This window comes from Triticum aestivum, chromosome 3B (genome assembly GCF_018294505.1).
Source record: "Triticum aestivum cultivar Chinese Spring chromosome 3B, IWGSC CS RefSeq v2.1, whole genome shotgun sequence".
NCBI lineage: Eukaryota > Viridiplantae > Streptophyta > Magnoliopsida > Poales > Poaceae > Triticum > Triticum aestivum.
The window spans coordinates 366,912,652-366,933,415 of NC_057801.1; the positions used below are offsets into that span (position 1 = coordinate 366,912,652).

Below are 20,764 nucleotides of genomic sequence, written 5' to 3' on the forward strand. Positions count from 1 at the left end.
ATGGAGGCGAACGACACGTGCGTGGGATCCATCAGGTAATAGGAAGTGTTTTCCTTTGTTGCAACAAAAGCGCTGATAAGAAACAGGCTCAATGCGCACAACATAAAAGGATAAACGTAAGCAGCACATGAAAAAGAACATGCAATAACAGGAGAGAACTTAAATCCATATTTTGTCCATAGAAGTGAGGAGCTGGCTTACCATGAGTGATGTCTTACAACGAGTGATGTCTGTGAGGCTAGTTGCAGGCTAGCAAGCTGCAGGTCGATGGTGAAGATAGAGCCAAACCCATTAGTTGACACCAAAAAGGAGGAGATATAAGGAGCAAAGTTCTAAGTATATGCTTTGCTAGCCCTAAAAATTTAGAGGAGGTTGCAATAGGTACGGGCCCGGTGGGCTACATGGGCTTCTTAGCCCAAATTGGTGTGCAAACCGGCTGATTCCGGTTGGACGCACCAGACTGTCTGGTAGTGTAAACAGCGGCCGATCGGACAGTTCGGTCCTCAGGGCCGGACAGTCCATTGAGTCCGTAGAGTTAGGCCACCCGCACCGTCCATCTACAGTCTGGTTGCTCAGACTGGACAGTCTGGTCCCTAGGACCGGGCAGTCCATTGCTTCCAGAAGGTTTTGCCCGAAGCATTTATGCTGGACAGAGTGGTAGCGCAAATTCTGCACAGCTTCTTTTCCATTTCTTCTTGTCTCTACTCTTTGCTCGAGTCTTAGGGCTGATCTTATGCCTCCATTTCGAGGAAAAAAAAACAGCCGTAGTGTCTACTAGCTAGTACTACTAGAGCACTAGTACATGGCAGCAGAACATTAACAGGTGTGTATGTGTGTGGAAGCACCCGAAGTTAAAGACAATCGTGGACAGGAATCAGCTGCCCATGGGGACGACTCACGTCCTACGCGTGCTTACAAGAAAGCATGCGTGGTAGGCCTGAACATGTGGTTGGTTCCGTAGGCGACTCAGCGTCATTCTCAAATCAGCCGGGTGAGGACAATCGTTTTCCAAACTTATATGAGAGGTTCCAAACAGAGCACGTCTAGGTTTTCTCTTATGAACAAGCCTAGAATGTTAGCATTAATTTGTCTTATGGTAATTTGGTGCTGCATGCATGAGGTGATGCAATGCATGCAGATAAATGTGCACTAGCTTGCATGTCAGCTGACTTTCTACAGCAAGAAAGAAGGCAATGCATCTCTAATACTCCCTCCGTCCCAAAATTCTTGTCTTAGATTTGTCTAGATACGGATGTATCTAATACTAAAACGTAACTAGATACATCCGTATCTAGACAAATCTAAGACAAGAATTTTGGGACGGAGGGAGTATGACGGCAGGAACAGTCAAAATCCTTTTGACTGCTTGTTATCTTGATAAGGAAGTAGAAAAGGTAATGGCAAGCTCAATGCATGCATGCACCTAAGCTGGACATTGGATACATTGACTGAAGGACATGAGTTGTATGAGCTATAGGTCGGTTTGTAAAGTCATATATAAGGACATGTATCCATCTATGTAAGATAAGTTTGTGGCAGGATGTAGCCCCTCAAGCATGAATGAATGTAAGTGCATATGTGTGTCGTATGTGCATTTGTTATGAGAGAAAAACAGTGAGTGGATCCTTGTGAGAGAACCTAGTAGTTCTAACATATAAGCTAGTTTAGTTTCTGTTACTGTTTTGCAGTAAAACACCCTAATCTGTTCTGGCACAAATTGTCACATTGCAAACATTTTTTGAACTGCAAATTTCTTGATTAAAGGAATGGACAAATGTACTGCTGGAAACTAAAAACTCCTAAGAGCAAGCAATTCACTACCTTTGAAGCAGTAAACTTTGTATTGTATTATCTTGGCATGGGTGGAACATTTGGACGTTTAGTCTTTAGAACAATGCCTCACACCATTTACTGCTTTATCACGCCCCCTTGTTTTTAATTTTATGTCTATACTCCAAAAGTCCAAATAGAACTCAAGTCTTGGACAATTTAGTTGAAAGTTTTCTCAACATGACTGTGACACTGTAGCCAACATCAATTTCCCTTCATCTGGTTGTTAGTAAATCTTCAAACTACAGCTTTAAAACACAATCTGGTCAACAGACACTAAGAAAACTGTATATTCTTAGTGTTAGTTCTTGTCATAAAATGACAGGATTTAGGATACATAGATTACTGAAATAGAAGGTACAGAATTTTGTCTTTGCAAGCACTTAATTCTTCTAATTCTCATGTAAAGAAAGAAACAAGGATACTTATGCTACCTCATATTTTCTAGTTTAAACTTGACATTTTGATCTTTTCGCCTGTGTGTAGGTTACATCCAAGAAGTATGATATAGTTGCTGAGAAGGATCATTATAAGTTCAACCGTTTGGAGAACTTCATGGTAAAAAGTGCCTGATTGAGGGAACACCTTAAATTGTTAAATATCCAGATCAAGTGCCTTAGCTTCCCGATTGTGGCTAAATACTGTCCTTTTCATTAGATTTTGCCAAACATGGAAAGCATTGATGATATCAAATCAGTTCGATATGATGTATGTGGTGTTGTTCAAACAGTAACTCCAAACTCCAAAGCCATGGTAATATCTTGATGTGGTCTTTTGTTTCATTGAGATTACCATGAAAACTTCATCCTTACAATTCGTGTGGGGTTGTTAGGTAACTTTAACACATGGGCCTGAAAATGTAAAGCCGCAGAGGAAAATTGTCAGCGAAAATGGAAGATTCTGCTTTGAGGTATGTGGTTATTTCTTGTTTTGTTGCTGGAAATAAACTTTGAGCTAATGATGTGTCATTCCTTTTTGCTACTTTTTTGTATGAACATAGTATCGTGCACTGTATGTTGCAATTTGAACATGTATCACTTAAGAATTATTAGATGCATTATTATCTTCAATGTTTACAGTTTGAACAAATGTAACGCAAATTGGGATGTCGTACTAAGCCTTTTTTTTTACCACTAGCTGTGTTCTATGTGTGAGTAGGAATAGGAATTTTGCATAGACCTACCTTGAATGGTTATTTATATCATTGTGAAATTTGGTCTGATCTTACACGAACCAGCTTGCGATGTGAGCTCCAGCATTATTTCATTCATTCAAGTAACTCAATTTAAAGTTATATGACGAAATTATCTGTTCTTCTTCCTTTCTTGCAATATGCAGGTTTCTACTGGTGAATACCGATTATCTGCGTTACCTGTAGATTCCGAAGGTTCTTCCAATCTTTTATTTTCTCCAGGATATATCGATGTCAATGTCAAGTGCCCGTTGCTTGATGTTGAGTTCTCTCAGGTAAATGAGTATTTCTTCACCGTGGTGATTTTTCAACATTATTTAACTTTCATCAAGTTGATGGATACTCTGACTTGATTGTATCTGAGTATTACCTCTTTGTAAACAGTCACAAGTCAATGTTCACGGTAAGATCCTCTGCAAAGAGAAATGCAACCAAAATATTCTGCTCTTGCTTGTTAGATTAGCTGGGGGTGTCGAGCATGAAACGAAGACAACCAGTTTGGAGCAAGATGCTAATTTTGTGTTCACAAAAGTATTTCCTGGAAAATATCGTCTGGAGGTAAAATCTTGTAATTTGATCAACAATATTGAATTTTCACTATTTTGTCTAAACTCTTGGCTATTTTGTGAAAATCCCTTCTAGGTGAAACATTCTTCCAAGGCTCCTGCAAACGATGATTGGTGCTGGGACGAAAATACCTTGGATGTAGATGTCGCTAATGATGATGTGACAAATATTGTATTTGTACAAAAGGGTTATTGGATAGAGCTAGTCTCAAGTCATGACACTGAAGCATACATTCGTCAACCAGACTCTTCTAAACTTGAATTGTTGATAAAGGTGCATACTTGGACTTATTAAATCTACAATATATTTGAATTAATACAACCTTTTGTTAATCCATCCACTATTTATCCTACACAGGAAGGGTCACAAAGAATTTGCATCGAAACTCCTGGGCAACATGAGCTTTATTTAGTTAATTCTTGCATTTCCTTTGGGACCTCGCCTATTGTGTTTGATACACACAACCCAGTGGTGAGCTGCTCATGTACTTTGGTTTTTATCTTTATCCATGTAAAGTTCAGTTTGGCACCCTAACGCAAAAAGTTACCCTCCCCCCTAGTTGGTTCACATCAGTGCAAAGAAGTATCTTGTAAGAGGTGAAATCCATGTGGACATAAGCTCCCCTCTGGAAGAGATCGATTTATTAGAAGATATCGTTGTTGATGCCTTCAAGAGTAATGGGAGCTCTATCGACAAAATATCTACCATGCCTGTTTTTGCAAAGAGTTATCAAAATGGTATTACTGTCTTTGAGTACTCTACTTGGACTGATCTTGGGGAAGACTTCATTTTTGTCCCTCGTGATTCCAGGTATAATTTTTACTCGTAGTCCTTTTGGTTTTGCACCAACAGTCAGAATTTCTCAATAGTTGCAAATTCCTTCTACCTCTAACTCTTGTTTTGTATGTTTCCCTTTCTCGATTATTTATCTATTATACTTTTCTGTAATACAGCACTAGAAGGAAAAAGATCCTATTTTATCCATCACGGCATCAGGTGAGCGATGGTTTATTAAAAAAAACTTCTGAACTTGAATGGTGAAACCATCATTAATATTTAAATGCAGTTCTCAGTGTCTGCAAACGGATGCCAAGATGCTGTTCCTTCAATCACTGCTAAAATGGGTCTATACCTTGAAGGATCAGTGTCACCTGCAACTCCTGATGTTCATATCACGATTCTGGCAGCTGGAAATAGCAAGTATGCGATGCTGAAGAAAGGTGATATAGCAACAGAGACAAAGACAAATTCTGATGGGTCATTCTTTGCAGGGCCCTTATATGAGGATATAGGATATGAAGTCGAAGCCTCAAAGGTCTATACTTTTTTCTGCACACACATTATGTGTAATCGCTAGGGTGTTGACCTCCGGTGTTGACTTCATGGTCATATGCTGCAATTGTGTACCGTACTACAGTGTATTAGCATGATTTCTCAGTTTTCATATTTTGTTTTTGCTGGTGATACAAACTGTTTTCCAGTCACTCTTTTTTTCAAATAAGAAAGATGTGGCAAGTGATGTTTGTATGGAGCACCACTTAATTTTATTTACCTTTGCACTAGACTAGTCAATGTGATTTCTTGTAAACTGCTTAGTCAGAAGTGGTTCCAGTCTTGTTCATTCAAGCTTAAACAGTGCACTGTTCAATATAGTATGCCCTAATTACATTTAACCACAACTGGGAAGGGAACTTTAAGAATCAGCAACCAAAAACGTGTGTTTTCTTTAATATCCTATACCTGATATCATTCCTTCCTTCAGGCTGGCTATCATCTCAAGCAAACTGGACCATACAGCTTTGCTTGTCAGAAACTTGGTCAGATATTAGTTCATATTTATGGTGAAAATGATACAGAGATGTTACCGGCAGTATTATTATCCTTGAGTGGTGAAGGAGGTTACAGAAAAAACTCAGTCAGTGGTTCTGGTGGAACTTTCAGCTTCGATAACTTATTTCCTAGGAGTTATTATCTCCGCGCTCTTCTTAAGGTACTTTGTTGTTATTCACACTCTCGGTTCTAGTTTGTACTGTACCACAGTTCTTCTAAATAATCTGAAATCTTCACATCAGATATTACTAGTTTTCAACAATGTGTTTAAATATATCAGTGGGTTGTTCATATGTTAATATGACGTCATAAAATATTCATAATTATTGTCTTATTTGCTCGTAACATGTACTGTCGTCTACATTTGAGTGACTTGACCAAACTGCATCCTATTTATTAGCTGTGAGTTTTGATAGCCTCAACTGAACTAACTTCTCAACATTTCTGACATACGGATATCAAAGAATAGGGAGAGATATATTTATAGTTCAAGCTTAATGTGGCGAGGATACAAAGGGTCACTTGGCTAAGATACTAATTTTTAAAAATCAATGACTTGTTGATTTTTTAGTCTTCCTGATCTTTATTGACTTCGTCACCAGGTAGACTTGCTCGCTTCACAATTCACACTCGAACTGATTGCAACAACAACAAAGCCTTTCAGTGCCAAACAAGTTGGGGTAGGCTAGAGTTGAAACCCATAGATCTCTAACTCATGGTTTTGGCACATTTATGGCTAACTTCCACGAACCCCTGTCCATAGCTAATGGCTAATTCTTTGGTGATATTCTAGTCATTCCGAACTCTCTTTACGGACTCCTCCCATGTCAAGTTTGGTCTACCCCGACCTCTCTTGACATCATCAGCATAGTCTAACCGTTCGCTATGCACCGGCGCTTCCGTAGGCCTGTGTTGTATATGCCCAAACATCTTAGACGATGTTGGACAAGCTTCTCTTCAGTCGGTGATACCCCAACACTATCACCTTTATCATCATTTCGGACCCAACCCTTTCTTGTGTGTGTTAGCAGTAATCCTTGTGTTATAATCTACTTAGCTAGGGAGTAGTAGTAGGATGATGGATAAGTCTGTGTACTAGGGTCCTTGTGGGGCTGCAGCACATGGTCCTTAGGAGGATAAAGTCCTGGACCATCAAGGACTGGCTGTTAGGATAGAGTTCTGTTCTTGACCATCAAGGACTGTCAGTTAGCATCTTAGACTAGCATCTTAGACTAGCATCTTAGACTGGCATCTTAGCAGCATCTTAGCATATGCCTTGGCTGGCTAGCAGCCTATAAATATGTATCCCCAACCCCTCAGGTTGGCATGGCATTGTGTGAGAAATAAACCAACGAAAATTGTCCCAACTCTCCTAGTGTCATCCACAACTATCAATGCTCAGGTTGAAAGGTCTAACAAGTGGTATCAGAGCCAGGTTAACCTGCACCCTGAGCATTTCCTGTGAGCAGCCCAAGTCGGTAGCAGCAGCTGCTCCGTCTGCCTCTGGTTACCTTCCTCCCTCCGGACTGTCGAGCAGCAGCTCGTCTTCATCAGCCTCCTCTTCACGCAACAGCCCCCCTGCAGCGAGCCATGTCTGCAGGTCGCTCTCAGCACACGGCTACCTCGAGCATGTGGCGCCGGCAAGAGGCCGAGCGCGCCGTGGCAGAGGAGCGTGAGCGAGCGGCTGTAGCAGCGGCTGCTGCGGCGGCAAGAGTGTCGAGGCTGGCTGCAGCGGAGCTGGCAGCAGCCAGAGCGGAGGTAGAAGCAGCCAGGGCGGAGGTAGAAGCAGCAGCAGCAGCAGAAGCAGCCCGTGAGGCTACGGCGGATGCCAAGGCACTCCGCGGCAGCCCCGGCAGCTCCAGCAGCTCCGCGCCTGCGGACGACGGCGCCGACGCAGATCGCGCCAAAGTGGCGCAGGAGCGGACGGCGCAGTGGGCAGCCGAGCACGCCCGCGCTCCAGGTGGAGGCGCGCACCGCGACGGCGGCTGCAACGACCAGGACCGCGGCCTTTACGAGGTCCGGACTGTGGTCAGGGATGTTGGTTCCAGTGTTGGGTGGCCTACCCTCACTAAAACCAACTACGTCGAGTGGGCCGGGATCATGAAGGTCAGGCTCCAGGTGCGGCGCATGTGGGAGGCAGTCCAGGACAGCAACGTCGACCACCTAGAGGATCGACGGGCGCTGGACGCCCTCATCGCCGCAGTCCCGCCCGAGATGCAGTTCTCGCTTTCCAACAAGCGGACTGCCAAGGAGGCTTGGGACGCCATCGCCGCAGCACGCATCGGCAGCGACCGTGCTCGCAAGTCCACCCTGCAGGCACTTCGTAAGGAGTGGGAGAACCTGGGCTTCAAGCCAGGTGAGGACGTTGATGACTTTGCTCTCCGTCTCAACACTCTGTTGCAGAAGATGGTGAAGTTTGGCGATGCCACCTACACCGAGGAGAGAGCTGTCGAGAAGCTTTTTCGGTGCATTCCCGAGAAGTACAAGCAGATGGCTCGCTCGATCGAGTCGTTGCTGGACCTCTCCACGATGACGATCGAGGAGGCGATAGGTCGACTCAAGGTCGTCGACACCGACGAGCCACAGCCCCCCTCGGGGCCCGTCACCACCGGCGGGAAGCTGCTCCTAACTCGGGAGCAGTGGGATCCCAGCCTTGGTGACAAGAAGAAGGGGGAGCCTTCCTCCTCGACGGGCGGCCGCAAGCGTGGCAAGCAGCGTAAGGCGCGAAGAGGCCCCCCGGGCAGGGCACAAGGACGTGCCGAAGGTGACGCCCGCGGAGGCGCCAAGGACGGCGCCGCTGGCAAGCCCAGGCCGGCACAAGACAACAGTTGCCACAACTGTGGCCGGTTTGGCCATTGGGCCAATGAGTGTCGGCAACCACGACAAGGCCAGGCTCACGTCGCACAGGCGAAGGAGGAGGAGACGGCTCTGTTCATGGCGCATGCAAGCATTGAGCTACCCTCGGCGACTCCAGTCGCAAAGGCTTTCATCCACCTCGATGAGCCAAAAGCACATGCTCTTCTCAGCGATGGCTCCGGGAAGGACAAGGCTACGGGGTGGTGCCTCGACACCGGCGCCACCCACCACATGACCGGTCGAAGGGAATTCTTCGCCGAGCTCGACTCCGATGCGCGAGGCTCCGTCAAGTTCGGGGATGCCTCCGCTGTGGAGATAAAGGGCGTCGGCTCCGTCATCTTCACCACCAAGATGGGAGAGCACCGGCTGCTCACCGGTGTCTACTACATCCCCGCGCTAAGGAATTCCATCATCAGCTTGGGACAGCTGGATGAGAACGGCTCACGCGTGCTGATTGAGCATGGGGTCCTACGCATCTGGGATCGCCAGCGTCGCCTTCTCGCCAAGGTGCCCAGAGGTGAAAATCGACTCTACGTCCTTGATGTGCAGGTGGCACAACCGGTCTGTCTCGCTGTCCGTCGAGACGACGAGGCGTGGCAGTGGCATGAGCGCTTTGGGCACCTTCACTTTGAGGCCCTGAAGCGTCTAAGTGCCAAGGAGATGGTGCGAGGCCTGCCATGCCTCGACCATGTGGAGCAGTTCTGCGACATCTGCGTACTGACAAAGCAGAGACGACTCCCCTTTCCCCAACAGGCGAGTTTTCGGGCTAAGGAGAAGCTGGAGCTCGTGCACGGAGACCTGTGCGGCCCGGTGACGCCAGCCACACCAGGAGGTCGACGCTACTTCCTGCTGCTCGTCGACGATCTCTCCCGCTACATGTGGGTGATGATCCTCGGCAGTAAGGGAGAAGCGGCGGACGCCATCAGGCGCGCGCAGGTTGGTGTGGAGGCGGAGAGCGGCCGCAAATTGCGCGTGTTGCGCACTGACAACGGCGGCGAGTTCACGACGGCTGAATTCGCGTCGTACTGCGCCGATGAGGGCATCCAGCGCCACTACTCCGCGCCGTACAGCCCGCAGCAAAACGGCGTCGTCGAGCGGCGCAACCAGACGGTTGTGGGGATGGCTCGGGCTCTCCTCAAGCAGAGAGGGATGCCGGCTGTCTTCTGGGGAGAGGCGGTGCTAACGGCCGTCTACATCCTCAACCGCTCTCCTACTAAGGCACTCGACGGCAGAACTCCGTACGAGGCCTGGCATGGGCGGAAGCCGGCGGTCTCTCATTTGCGGGTCTTTGGCTGCCTTGCGTTCGCCAAGGAGCTCGGCCACATCGGCAAGCTCGACGACAGGAGCACTCCGGGAGTCTTCATCGGCTACGCGGAGGGCTCAAAGGCCTACCGCATCCTCGACCCAAAGACACAACGTGTGCGCACAACGCGAGACGTCGTGTTCAACGAAGGGCGAGGGTGGCAATGGGACAAGGCGGTGGACGACGGCTCGACGCCGACGTATGACGACTTCATTGTCGAGTACGCTCACTTCAAGGAAGCTGGGGGAGCAAGCAGCTCCTCTTCACTGGGCACGTCTACCCCGGCCCCCAAAACTACATCGACTCTGGCGCCTGCTACACCGACGACACCACAACCGGCGACGCCGCATACTCCAGCCCCGGCGGTCGCCACTCCGGGCTCGTCTTCATCAGCACCAGCTCACGCAGAGCACAACCCGATGAAGTTCGCTTCCCCGCTCACTCACGACGAGGAGCGGGTCGACGCATGGTATGGAGGCGAACCGCTGCGGTACCGTACGATGGATAATGTGCTCGGCGACCAGCCGGTGCCAGGACTGGTGCCACGTGACCTGGAGGCGCAGCTACAGCTCGTGTGTGAAGACGGCGAACCACGGTCCTTTGCAGAGGCCGAGAGAGACGCGGCATGGCGCGCCGCGATGAAGTTGGAGATGGATGCGGTCAAGCAAAACCGCACCTGGGAGCTTGCTGATCTCCCTCGAGGTCACCGCGCAATCACCCTTAAGTGGGTGTTCAAGCTGAAGAGGGATGGAGCCGGCGCCATCATCAAGCACAAGGCTCGTTTGGTGGCCCGAGGCTTCTTGCAGCAGGAAGGAGTCGACTTCGACGACGCTTTCGCTCCCGTGGCACGGATGGAGTCCGTGCGACTTCTCCTTGCGCTGGCTGCCCAGGAGGGCTGGCGTGTCCACCACATGGACGTTAAGTCGGCATTCCTCAATGGCGACTTGAAGGAGGAAGTCTACGTGCATCAACCACCGGGGTTTACGATTCCCGGCCAGGAGGGCAAGGTGCTCCGCCTGCGCAAGGCTCTCTATGGCCTGCGGCAGGCACCCAGGGCGTGGAACGCCAAGCTGGACTCCACGCTGAAGAAGATGGGTTTCGAGCAGAGCCCGCATGAGGCTGCCGTCTACCGACGGGGGAGTGGAGGAAATGCCCTGCTGGTGGGCGTCTACGTTGACGACCTGGTGATCACCGGCACCAAAGATGCAGAGGTGGCGGCGTTCAAGGAAGACATGAAGGCCACGTTCCAGATGAGTGACCTGGGGCTCCTCTCCTTCTATCTAGGGATTGAGGTGCACCAGGACCACTCCGGGATCGCGCTCCGACAGTCCGCCTACGCCAAGCGCATCGTTGAGCTAGCTGGGCTCACCGACTGCCATCCAGCTCTCACTCCGATGGAGGAGAGGCTGAAACTAAGTCGCGACAGCACGACGGAGGAAGTGGATGCTACGCAGTACCGACGCCTTGTGGGGAGCCTTCGCTACCTCACTCACACACGGCCGGACTTGGCATTCTCCGTCGGCTATGTCAGTCGGTTCATGGAGCGACCAACGTCGGAACACCAGCAGGCAGTGAAGAGGATCGTCCGCTACATAGCAGGGACCCTCGACCACGGCCTCCATTACCCTAGGTGCCCTGGGGCGGCACACTTCGTCGGGTACAGCGACAGCGACCACGCCGGCGACATCGACACCAGCAAGAGCACGAGCGGGATCCTCCTCTTCCTCGGCAAGTGTCTCGTGAGCTGGCAATCAGTCAAGCAGCAGGTGGTGGCCCTGTCCAGCTGTGAGGCTGAGTACATAGCGGCCTCCACCGCCTGTACTTAGGCGCTCTGGCTTGCTCGACTGCTTGGTGATCTTCTCGTTCAAGACACCAGAACGGTGCAGCTCCTGGTGGACAGCAAGTCCGCCCTGGCCCTGGCAAAGAACCCCGTGTTCCACGAACGGAGCAAGCACATCCGACTGAGGTATCACTTCATCCGCAGCTGTGTGGAAGAAGGGAGCATCGAGGCGAGCTACATCAACACCAAGGATCAGCTCGCAGACCTGCTCACCAAGCCCCTTGGGAGGGTCAAGTTCCTCGAACTTTGCTCCAGGATTGGGATGATTCAACTCTCCCACAAGACGACGTACAAGACTTAGGGGGAGAATGATGGATAAGTCTGTGTACTAGGGTCCTTGTGGGGCTGCAGCACATGGTCCTTAGGAGGATAAAGTCCTGGACCATCAAGGACTGGCTGTTAGGATAGAGTTCTGTTCTTGACCATCAAGGACTGTCAGTTAGCATCTTAGACTAGCATCTTAGACTAGCATCTTAGACTGGCATCTTAGCAGCATCTTAGCATATGCCTTGGCTGGCTAGCAGCCTATAAATATGTATCCCCAACCCCTCAGGTTGGCATGGCATTGTGTGAGAAATAAACCAACGAAAATTGTCCCAACTCTCCTAGTGTCATCCACAACTATCAATGCTCAGGTTGAAAGGTCTAACATAGGACGGGTGGAGCTTCCTTAGTAAGGTAGTGTATGCATCTAGACAGCAGTAGTCAGTTTGGTTTTTGCATGTTCCAGAAACTCAAAAAAAAAAAAACAGCTAGAGCTGCATGGTCGGTAGTAAAATCAGACGGCGGTCGCCAGTGCTCGTGCCCGGCTGAAATAAAGGAAGCTGCTAGCAGAATTTTGGGGGGAGGCGGTCACAACTGCAGTTTTCCTGCTGAACCGAGCCCCCACCAGAAGTCTGGCTGGCATGACACCATTTGAGGCATGGCACGGGAGGAAGCCCGCTGTCCAGCACCTGCACACCTTTGGGTGTGGTGTACCTCAAGGAGGTGCGCCCGCAGCTTCTCAAGCTCGATGACCACAGCTCCGCCATGGTCTTCATCGGCTACAACGAGCGCGTTAAGGGCTATCGCGCATACGATCCAGAGCGTGTCCATATCACCCATGATGTCATCTTCGATGAAGAGGCCAGCTGGGATTGGGCGGCTGTCAGCTCAGATCCACCATGCAGCGACTTCATCATCACAAAGACCCAACAAGTTGCTCCTTCCACACCAAGTGCAGCTGCAGGGGGAGCACCTTCCCTTGTTCCTGGACCATCTCCTGCTGGACAGCCATCTCACCAAGACAATCTCCACAGCCAATGCAACCTGAGTTTGTGTCACCATCGCCCAATGATAGATCTTCCAAGCGACATGGGCATATCCAACACTTCCAATGTTGCGGACTTGACTCTCTACCATCCAGAAGAAGCGCTCTACGACGATAACTCGAGGGCGAGTTCCAAACAACCAGGGGAGAATTATGAGGAACAATAGATGAGAAACAAAACACACATGCCAGATCTGTTTGACTACTTCTAGATACTTCCACTCTAGTGTAGTATTTCTTTTCTTTTCTTTACCCTACCTGCTGTTTCTAGAGTTCTCTAGTTATAAGTAGCTGTGAGTAGAATGGTGAATCCTAAATAATGTTTTCTAGAGTGTTCCAGCTATAAGTAGAAGTATGTGAAGGCTTCCCAAAGCCCTATAAATAGAGGTCCTCTCCTCTATTGTAACCAGACGATGTACCCACTACCTATAATAGAACTTGTTGTTCTTATCTAAGATACTGGAGTAGATCTTGTGCTCTAGGAGTTCTGGATTGAACTCTTGCTGCCATATCGGCCTACATTCGCCTCTAGAGCGATATCTAGCGAGCACGTTGAAGTTGTTCCTTCAACACTTGTGCTGTACACGTTGTAGCGGCAAGGTGGAGTTGCTCCTCCACAACCTTTGTGCTGCTTCACTTCAATCACAACTCGTTTTGCGCTGTTTGCTGCCTTGGTACTTCTCTATGTTGTCTGCACCCTTATCCAGGTGTAGGCGTTTAAAACTGTCTTTCTTCTCCTTAATAGCCTTCTGGACAACATCGTTCCACTACCGGGCATCTTTAGGGCTCCTTTGATTCAAAGGAATTCTATAGGATTTCTGGAGGATTGAAATTCTTAAGAATTTTTCCTATGTTGGTTCTTTGATTCATAGGATTGGATCCCATAGGAATTTTTCCTATGGAATCTTTTGTATTACATTTCATAGGAAATCTAACATCCATTCCAACCTCTTTTTACAATTCCTTTGCTTTTCCTGTGCCATCAAACACTCCATGCTAATCCTGTAGGATTCATGTGTGCATGCCACTCCAATCCTATACTTTTCCTATTCCTACGATTTGAAAATCCTGCCAATCAAAGAAGGCCTTAGTTTCACTTTACTTCCCGTCACCCCAAACTCTTCTGAAGCCACCTTTAGAACGGAAGTCGCCATCGTCATCCACATATTGTTTGCATCACCTCCTTCCTCCCAAGGGCCCTCCTTAATAACCCTGTCCTTGAAAGCCTGAGCCGCATCCCCTTGAGTTTCCACTACTTTCTAAGTTTTTTTTAAAGCCGGGTGGGCATATAATGATTATGGTGGCGCACTAACCACCAGATATGCCATATACACTGCACAACATAACTGTAATTGGGCATTATATACAAGTTTATTGGTTGGAGAGCCCTTGATGGTTTGGTGGTTTTCTTGTAGGAATATAAATTTACTCCATCAACAGTTGCTATTGATGTCAATTCTGGGGAGTCTAGAGCGGTTGAGTTCCGTGCAACCCGTGTTGCCTTCAGGTTTGTTTGATTTTTAACATACGTAATTTGATTTGTATGCATGTTCTAATTTGTTCCCATCTTTTGCCATCTATCGAAAGAAACCACCTCGCAGTCTGCAGATAATTCATGCACATATATTTGTTTGCATAGATTTCCTTTTTGGAGTCCAATCATTTGAGTATCAATTAGGCTATGTAATGCTCACGAGATGATAACATATATACCATTGAGAAATTTTCCAGTTCTAAAGAGGCCACTCAAATAATCATGGTTATGCCCTCATATGTAGCTGTATGCAGATAATAGGAGTAATACATTTAATATTACTAGTGTTATTCTGGGAAATGTAACTTTTATACTCTGTATGAGTGCTGAAGTGCAGCAGTGGACCTACCACTAATGTTTTCGAAATTATGTTTCCTGCATGATTCCCACATGACGCGAATGTGCTCATGAAGTTCTAATCAATATAGCAGTTCTGGCACACGCTTTTTCACTAAACCAATTTTATGCTACTAACTAAACCTGCTTTTCAATGTAGTGCCATGGGTTCTGTTACACTGTTAACTGGCCAACCAAAGGAAGGTGTTTTTGTTGAAGCTAGATCTGAATCAAGAGGTTATTATGAGGAAGCTACTACAGATTCTTTTGGTAGGTTCCGCTTGAGAGGACTTATCCCTGGCTCATCTTACTCAATAAGAGTAGTTGCAAAAGATAATCTCAGGTTGGCAGCAGTTGAGCGTGCTTCACCAGAATCTGTATCAGTTGATGTAAGTCACTCTTGATGTCCTTTGCGCGCATTTGCGTACTGCAATCTTGTCACTAATGACAGAGGCACTGCTCTTTTTTTTAATCAGGTCGATGAGGAGGACATCTCTGGTATTGGTTTTGTGGTTTTTGAACGCCCAGAAGCAACAATTTTGAGCTGTCACGTGGAAGGAAATGACATTGATATGTTGCAGCCACATTTATCTGTTGAAATTAGATCAGCTGTTGACCCTTCTAGAATAGAATCTGTAGTTCCTGTTCCTCTTTCCTACCACGTCGAAGTAAGAAATTTACCCAAAGGAAAGCATTTTGTTCAGCTTCGGTCTGGCCTTCCATCACATACCCATATATTTGAATCTGAGTTGGTTGAAGTTGACCTAGAAAAGCAACCTCAGATTCATGTTGGTCCTCTTAAATATAAAACGGAAGAGCGGCATCACAAACAGGTAACCTTTTTCATGCACTTGTGTCAGCATTGCATCACAATGACATATACTTTATTTGTTTGTCTTCTCAAACTGGGAAATTTGAGGTAAGAATTGAAGAAATTAGCTTTTTGAAACCATTCCTTTGCCTGTCTGCAAATGAATGATACAGTAGAAAATTTCAAGGTTTTATTTAACCAGAACCAAGATATCTTTGTACTCCATGCATTTATATGTTTTGTTGTTGGAAAATCTTTAACGTGTTCCTAAATTTTGTGTTTATGTACTCCCTCCGTTTTATTTATTCCGCGTATTAGCTTTGGTCAAAGTCAAGCTTTGTAAACTTTGACGAAGTTTCTAAACAAAAATATTAACCTATTCAATAACAAATCAACACTATTAGATTTATTATAGAATGTACTTTCACATAATATAGATTTGTTATGATAAATGTCTATATTGTTTTCTATATACTTGGTCAAACTTTACTAAGTTTGACTTCAGTCAACTCTAATATGCAGAGTAAATAAAAACGGAGGGAGTATCATCTAATTGCTATCTCTTGCAGGAACTGACCCCAGCCCCAGTTTTTCCTCTTATTGTTGGAGTTTCTGTTGTTACAGTCGTGATCAGTATGCCAAGGTTGGTTGCTATATCATGACCAGCCTCTTTGTGTAAACTTAAGTAATCATGGTTGTAGGAACTGCTTTTATATGATATCATGATGCTATAGGTTGAAGGACTTGTACCAAAGCGCTGTAGGAATGACTTCCCTAGGTTCAGGAAACACACCGAGCAGAAAGGAACCACGCAAGACAATATTGAGAAAGAGAGCCTGAAACATATGATCCTGATTAGGTGTGGAGAATTTGAACTTACACATCAGGATTACAAATGTAGCTGTTTCCTTTCTTCCCAATGGGTAATTTTGCAGATGCGGAAGCTAATAGTTAATAGTTTGTACCATTGTTGACTAATACAAATTTCGTCTCATTGTTGGTCATTGAGAATGTAGTATTATACTCCCTCCGCCTGAATTACTTGTCTAGATAGGAATGACTTCCCTAAGTTGAAACACATGGAGCAGAAAGGAACCACGGAAGACAATATTGAGAAAGAGAGCCTGAAACATATGATCCTGATTAGGTGTGGAAAAATTTGAACTTGCACGTCAGGATTAGAAAGTACGTATTCCCTCCGTCCGGAAATACTTGTTGGAAAAATGGATGTATCTAGATGTATTTTAGTTTTAGATACATCCATTTTTATCCATTTGTGTGACAAGTAATTCCGGACAGAGGAAGTAGCTGTTTACTTTTACTTTCTTCCTAATGGGTATTTTGCAGATGAGGCTAACAGTTTTTTTTTTGAGGAAAGGAAGCTAACAGTTAATACAGTGATCTAAACACTTATATTTCTTTACGGGGGAGTGTCATTGTTGACTAACACAAATTTTGTCTCATTGTTTGTCATTGGAAATGTCATACGATGGTAGTATTATACTCCATCCGAATTACTTGTCTAGATATGGATGTATCTGGTTTTACACAAATTTAAAACAAATAATTTGGGATGGAGGTAATATAATTTTGAGAGCCTGGTGTTTGATTTCCGGTAGCAAGAGGAAAGAACTGCAGTGTCATTGTTTACAGTTCTAGAAATACTATGATAGGTGTTTGATTTCCGGTAGCAAGAGGAAAGAACTGCAGTGTCATCGTTGACCGTTCTAGAAATACTATGATATCAGTGGCTGATTGTTTCGTTTTGTGGGCATCAAAGAACAACTTGCTGTATTCAAAAAAAAAAATCACATTGCTACGTTTCTGTTGAGCGTCGCATGTACACATACATATAAAGAGAGAGCTCCTATGATGTTGACATGTGCGCCAAGTTTCAAGCAGGCCCATGTATCGGTGGTGGAACGGCACCCCCTCGGCAGGGGATCCTCGTCACGGAAATTCCTATTCGCTGCTCGTTGCCGCAAGTAGTCGACCGGATGCACAGGGGGAGATCGACCGTTTGAGTCCGGTTTTGGGAATCTTCTAGGTGGTTTTCAGCCGGTTTTTTTTTGGTTTTGGGAACCTTATAGGAGGTTCATGAACCGTTTTTTCTATTTCCCTTTTTTTCCCTTTTGTTTCTTTTTCTTTTCTATTTCATTTCCTTTTTCGTTTAAATTTTTTATTTAATTTTCTGTTTTCTTGTCTTTTTTCGCTCTTTCGTTTTTTATTTTATTTTGTTTGAGAATATCCAGTATCTATTCGGAATTTTATAACATGTTCTTGTTTTCAAAATTTGTTCTGAATTTCAAAAAATGTTCCCGTTTTCAAATTTTGTTTACAATTTTAAAAAACGTTCATGTTTCAAAAAGTCTTTCAAGAATCTCAAAAAATGTTCTTGTTTTAAATTTTGTTTACAATTTCAAAAAATATTCATGTTTTCAAAAATGTTCAGTCAATTCAAAAAAATGTTCTCGTTTTCAAATGTTTTCTCATGTTCATGTTTTCAAAAATGTTCAGGAATTTTATAAAATGTTCCCGTTTTCAAATTTTGTTCACAATTTCAAAAAATGCTCTTGTTCTAAAATTTTTTCACAATTTCAGAAAATGTTCGTGTTTTTCAAAAAATGTTCAGTAATTCCAAAAAATGTTCTCGTTTTCAAATGGTTGTTATGTTCATATTTTGGAAAAAATGTTCTCTTTATAAAAATCTCTTTAGAATGACATTCATACAAAATTTATGTTTTAGAAAATGTACAGGAATTTCAAAATATGTTCTCACTTCCAAAAATTTGCTCACAACTTCAGAAAAAGTTTCGTGTTCAAAAAAATGTTCATGTTTTCATTTTTTCTGGAGTTTAAAAAAATGTCCCACTTTCATAAATTGTTTTCTAGTTTCAAAAAACGTTTGTGGTTTCAAATATTGCTTAGGAATTTCAATGTTCGCGTCTCCAAATTTTGTTTTGGAATTTGGAAAAATGTTGCCGTTCCAAGAAATCTTCATGATTTTCATAAAAGGTTCCTGTTTTTTTGAAAACAGTTCCAAAAAAATTGTTCAGAAATTTGGAAAGACTTGGTGTTTCGTAGAACATTCCGTCTTTTGATTTAAAATGTTTGGAACGTCAAATTTTGTTAATTCTTTTGCAATACGTTTGTGGTTTCAAAATTAATTCCTTTTTGTTAAAAAATAATTTTTTAAAAATGTGCTCTAATATTTTGAAAAATTGTTCCAAAGTAAAAATAACCCCTTCACCAAATTTGTTCTTATTTTACTATTTTTGTCAAAATCTGTTTGAAATTCCAATTTTTTGCTTGTTTTTCAAACACTATTTTGGAATGTCAAATTCTGTTTACATTTCTTCAAAAATTCTTTCGCGTGTTTTCGAAATTTGTTCAATTTTTCAAAAATATATATGCTACTGTACATGTCAGAAAATAACATCCAAGTGGGAATAATGCGCAAAGGTAAGCTGCTAAATACGTTTGCGATGCGGTTTTGTTCACATGTGGTCATTTAGTCTAGTGGTACGCAGCGCTCTGGAGCAGAGCGACGTCCCGTGCTCGAATCCTGGTGGGCATCTCTTTTTATTTTTTGATTTTTACTGCTTTTAACTATTGGCGGTCTGTCTTAGTGGGCCGGCCCAGCCACACCGCTCCTGTGTGCGTCGCGCTCCATATTCGCCGCAGAATGCGGCGAATGGGAGGTCCCCCTCGTCTCGCATATACTACATCTAATCTTTGTCAATCTCATTAGAGTCTAGTCTTGGACATGATGATCTCCCTGTGTATCCATATATTGGCATTGGATGCCCATGAATATACGACGTGTTTTGCAGCCTATTGTCTCCATATTGTATCAGCCTAACCTGATAGCGCCGCCACTGCCGCTATCTTATCTCGCTGTGCTGTTGCTGCTTCCCTGAAGCCGCATCGTTGCATCGCTACTCTCGTCGCTGCATTGCGGCACTCGCCACTCCATTGCTATGCCCCGCGCTGCCTTGCTAGCTGTAGGCTCACGTGCTGCCTTCTGCTTGCCTGTGCGTGCCACTGCATCGTTATTGCTGTTCGCCCGCTCGCTGCATTGCTCCTGCTGCCGCTGCATTGTTATCGCCGCTGCATCGCTATGCCCGCGCACTACATTGCTATGTCGTGCGCTGCCTCGCTAGCCGATCACTAGGGCAACATCACTCCTCCCGATCGCGCCGCCTCCCTCTCTCGGCCGTGTCACTACCTTCTCCCACATCCTACGCCCAACCCTAGCCGCATCATCTCCCCCGCTTCTGCTTCCATGACTTTCTGCCAAACTCTTCTCTCTTTGGCCCTAGCAACCCATGTGCCTCCCGACCTGGGAGTAGCAACCCCTTCAACGGTCGCTTGGCTGTGGTCATTTGTGATGTTTCGATATTCTAGCGCGTCCTGGTGAAGCTCTTCCACTCAGAGGCCAACTTCTACTCGTGGAAGACATACTTTGATCTTCTCTTCCGCGAGTATGATTTTCACGACCACATCGATGGGAAGGCCGATCTCCTGGCACTGCTTCACGACGTCGAGTGGACGGCCAGCGGCGGCACCATCATCTGGTGGTTCTTCCTCACCGTCTTCAAAGAGATTTTTCACACCGTCGATGGTGACACTACGCATACGGTGTGGACCAAAAATCACTGGCCTCCTCACCGACAATAGGCTGCAGCGCATAGTATTTCTTTAGGAGTTTTTTTGGTTTACATGCGTGTCAAAACTCTTGTTGATGAGTTGCGAGACTTAGAGTTTGAGGTATCCGATGAGCTCCTCCTCTCCATGCTGACAACCGGTCTCAGTGAGGTCCTTAGCAACGCCGCCTCCAGAATACTGCTGACCATGCCGTCCTTCGAGAAGGTTGTGGCGTACCTTCACCTTGAGGAGCGCCGGTTGAAGCAGTTGCGCTCTCACGTGGTTCACACCGCATTCGCCGCTGGTCTCTCCCGCGGCCCCCTGCTCCGCCACCTACGGTGCCACAGTCGTAACCTCCGGTGCCCCCCGTGCACTACCCGCCTCAATCAGCACCCATTGGGCAGGCGCCTCCAGACCACAACCTCCAGCTTCGGGGCGCCTCTAGACCGCAACCTCCAGCATCGGGGCAACCACGGGGGCAATGATGGTTAGCACAATGGCGGCAACCGTAGGAAGCCGCGCATCACCCTGCAGCACCAGCCGACTCCGCAGTGGACCACGGGTCACAACCAATACATGGGTTGTGCACGCGTACACCATGTTGGTGCCGCACACCCCTATCTCGGGTCTCTTCGGGCCTCGTTCGGCCATGCACCAAGTGTTTCTCATGACGCCTCAGTCCAGTGCGCCGCCCGCCTATGCCGCTGTG

The 20,764-nt window shown here is 46.0% G+C and overlaps 1 protein-coding gene across 1 annotated transcript in view; it reads left to right on the forward strand.

Moving 5' to 3' along the window:
* LOC123069924 (nodal modulator 1) overlaps positions 1-16,578 on the forward strand; it is a 28,759-nt gene extending 12,181 nt beyond the window's left edge. The window contains exons 12-27 of the mRNA XM_044492905.1: positions 2,317-2,388; positions 2,488-2,583; positions 2,663-2,740; positions 3,169-3,297; positions 3,407-3,580; positions 3,665-3,862; positions 3,947-4,060; positions 4,149-4,399; positions 4,543-4,585; positions 4,656-4,904; positions 5,352-5,579; positions 14,143-14,234; positions 14,758-14,986; positions 15,074-15,430; positions 15,978-16,051; positions 16,143-16,578. Coding sequence (XP_044348840.1) covers positions 2,317-2,388; positions 2,488-2,583; positions 2,663-2,740; positions 3,169-3,297; positions 3,407-3,580; positions 3,665-3,862; positions 3,947-4,060; positions 4,149-4,399; positions 4,543-4,585; positions 4,656-4,904; positions 5,352-5,579; positions 14,143-14,234; positions 14,758-14,986; positions 15,074-15,430; positions 15,978-16,051; positions 16,143-16,248 — 2,490 coding nt within the window. The 3' untranslated portion in view covers positions 16,249-16,578. The remainder of the gene's footprint in view (positions 1-2,316; positions 2,389-2,487; positions 2,584-2,662; positions 2,741-3,168; positions 3,298-3,406; positions 3,581-3,664; positions 3,863-3,946; positions 4,061-4,148; positions 4,400-4,542; positions 4,586-4,655; positions 4,905-5,351; positions 5,580-14,142; positions 14,235-14,757; positions 14,987-15,073; positions 15,431-15,977; positions 16,052-16,142) is intronic.
* Positions 16,579-20,764: the final 4,186 nt, after the last annotated feature.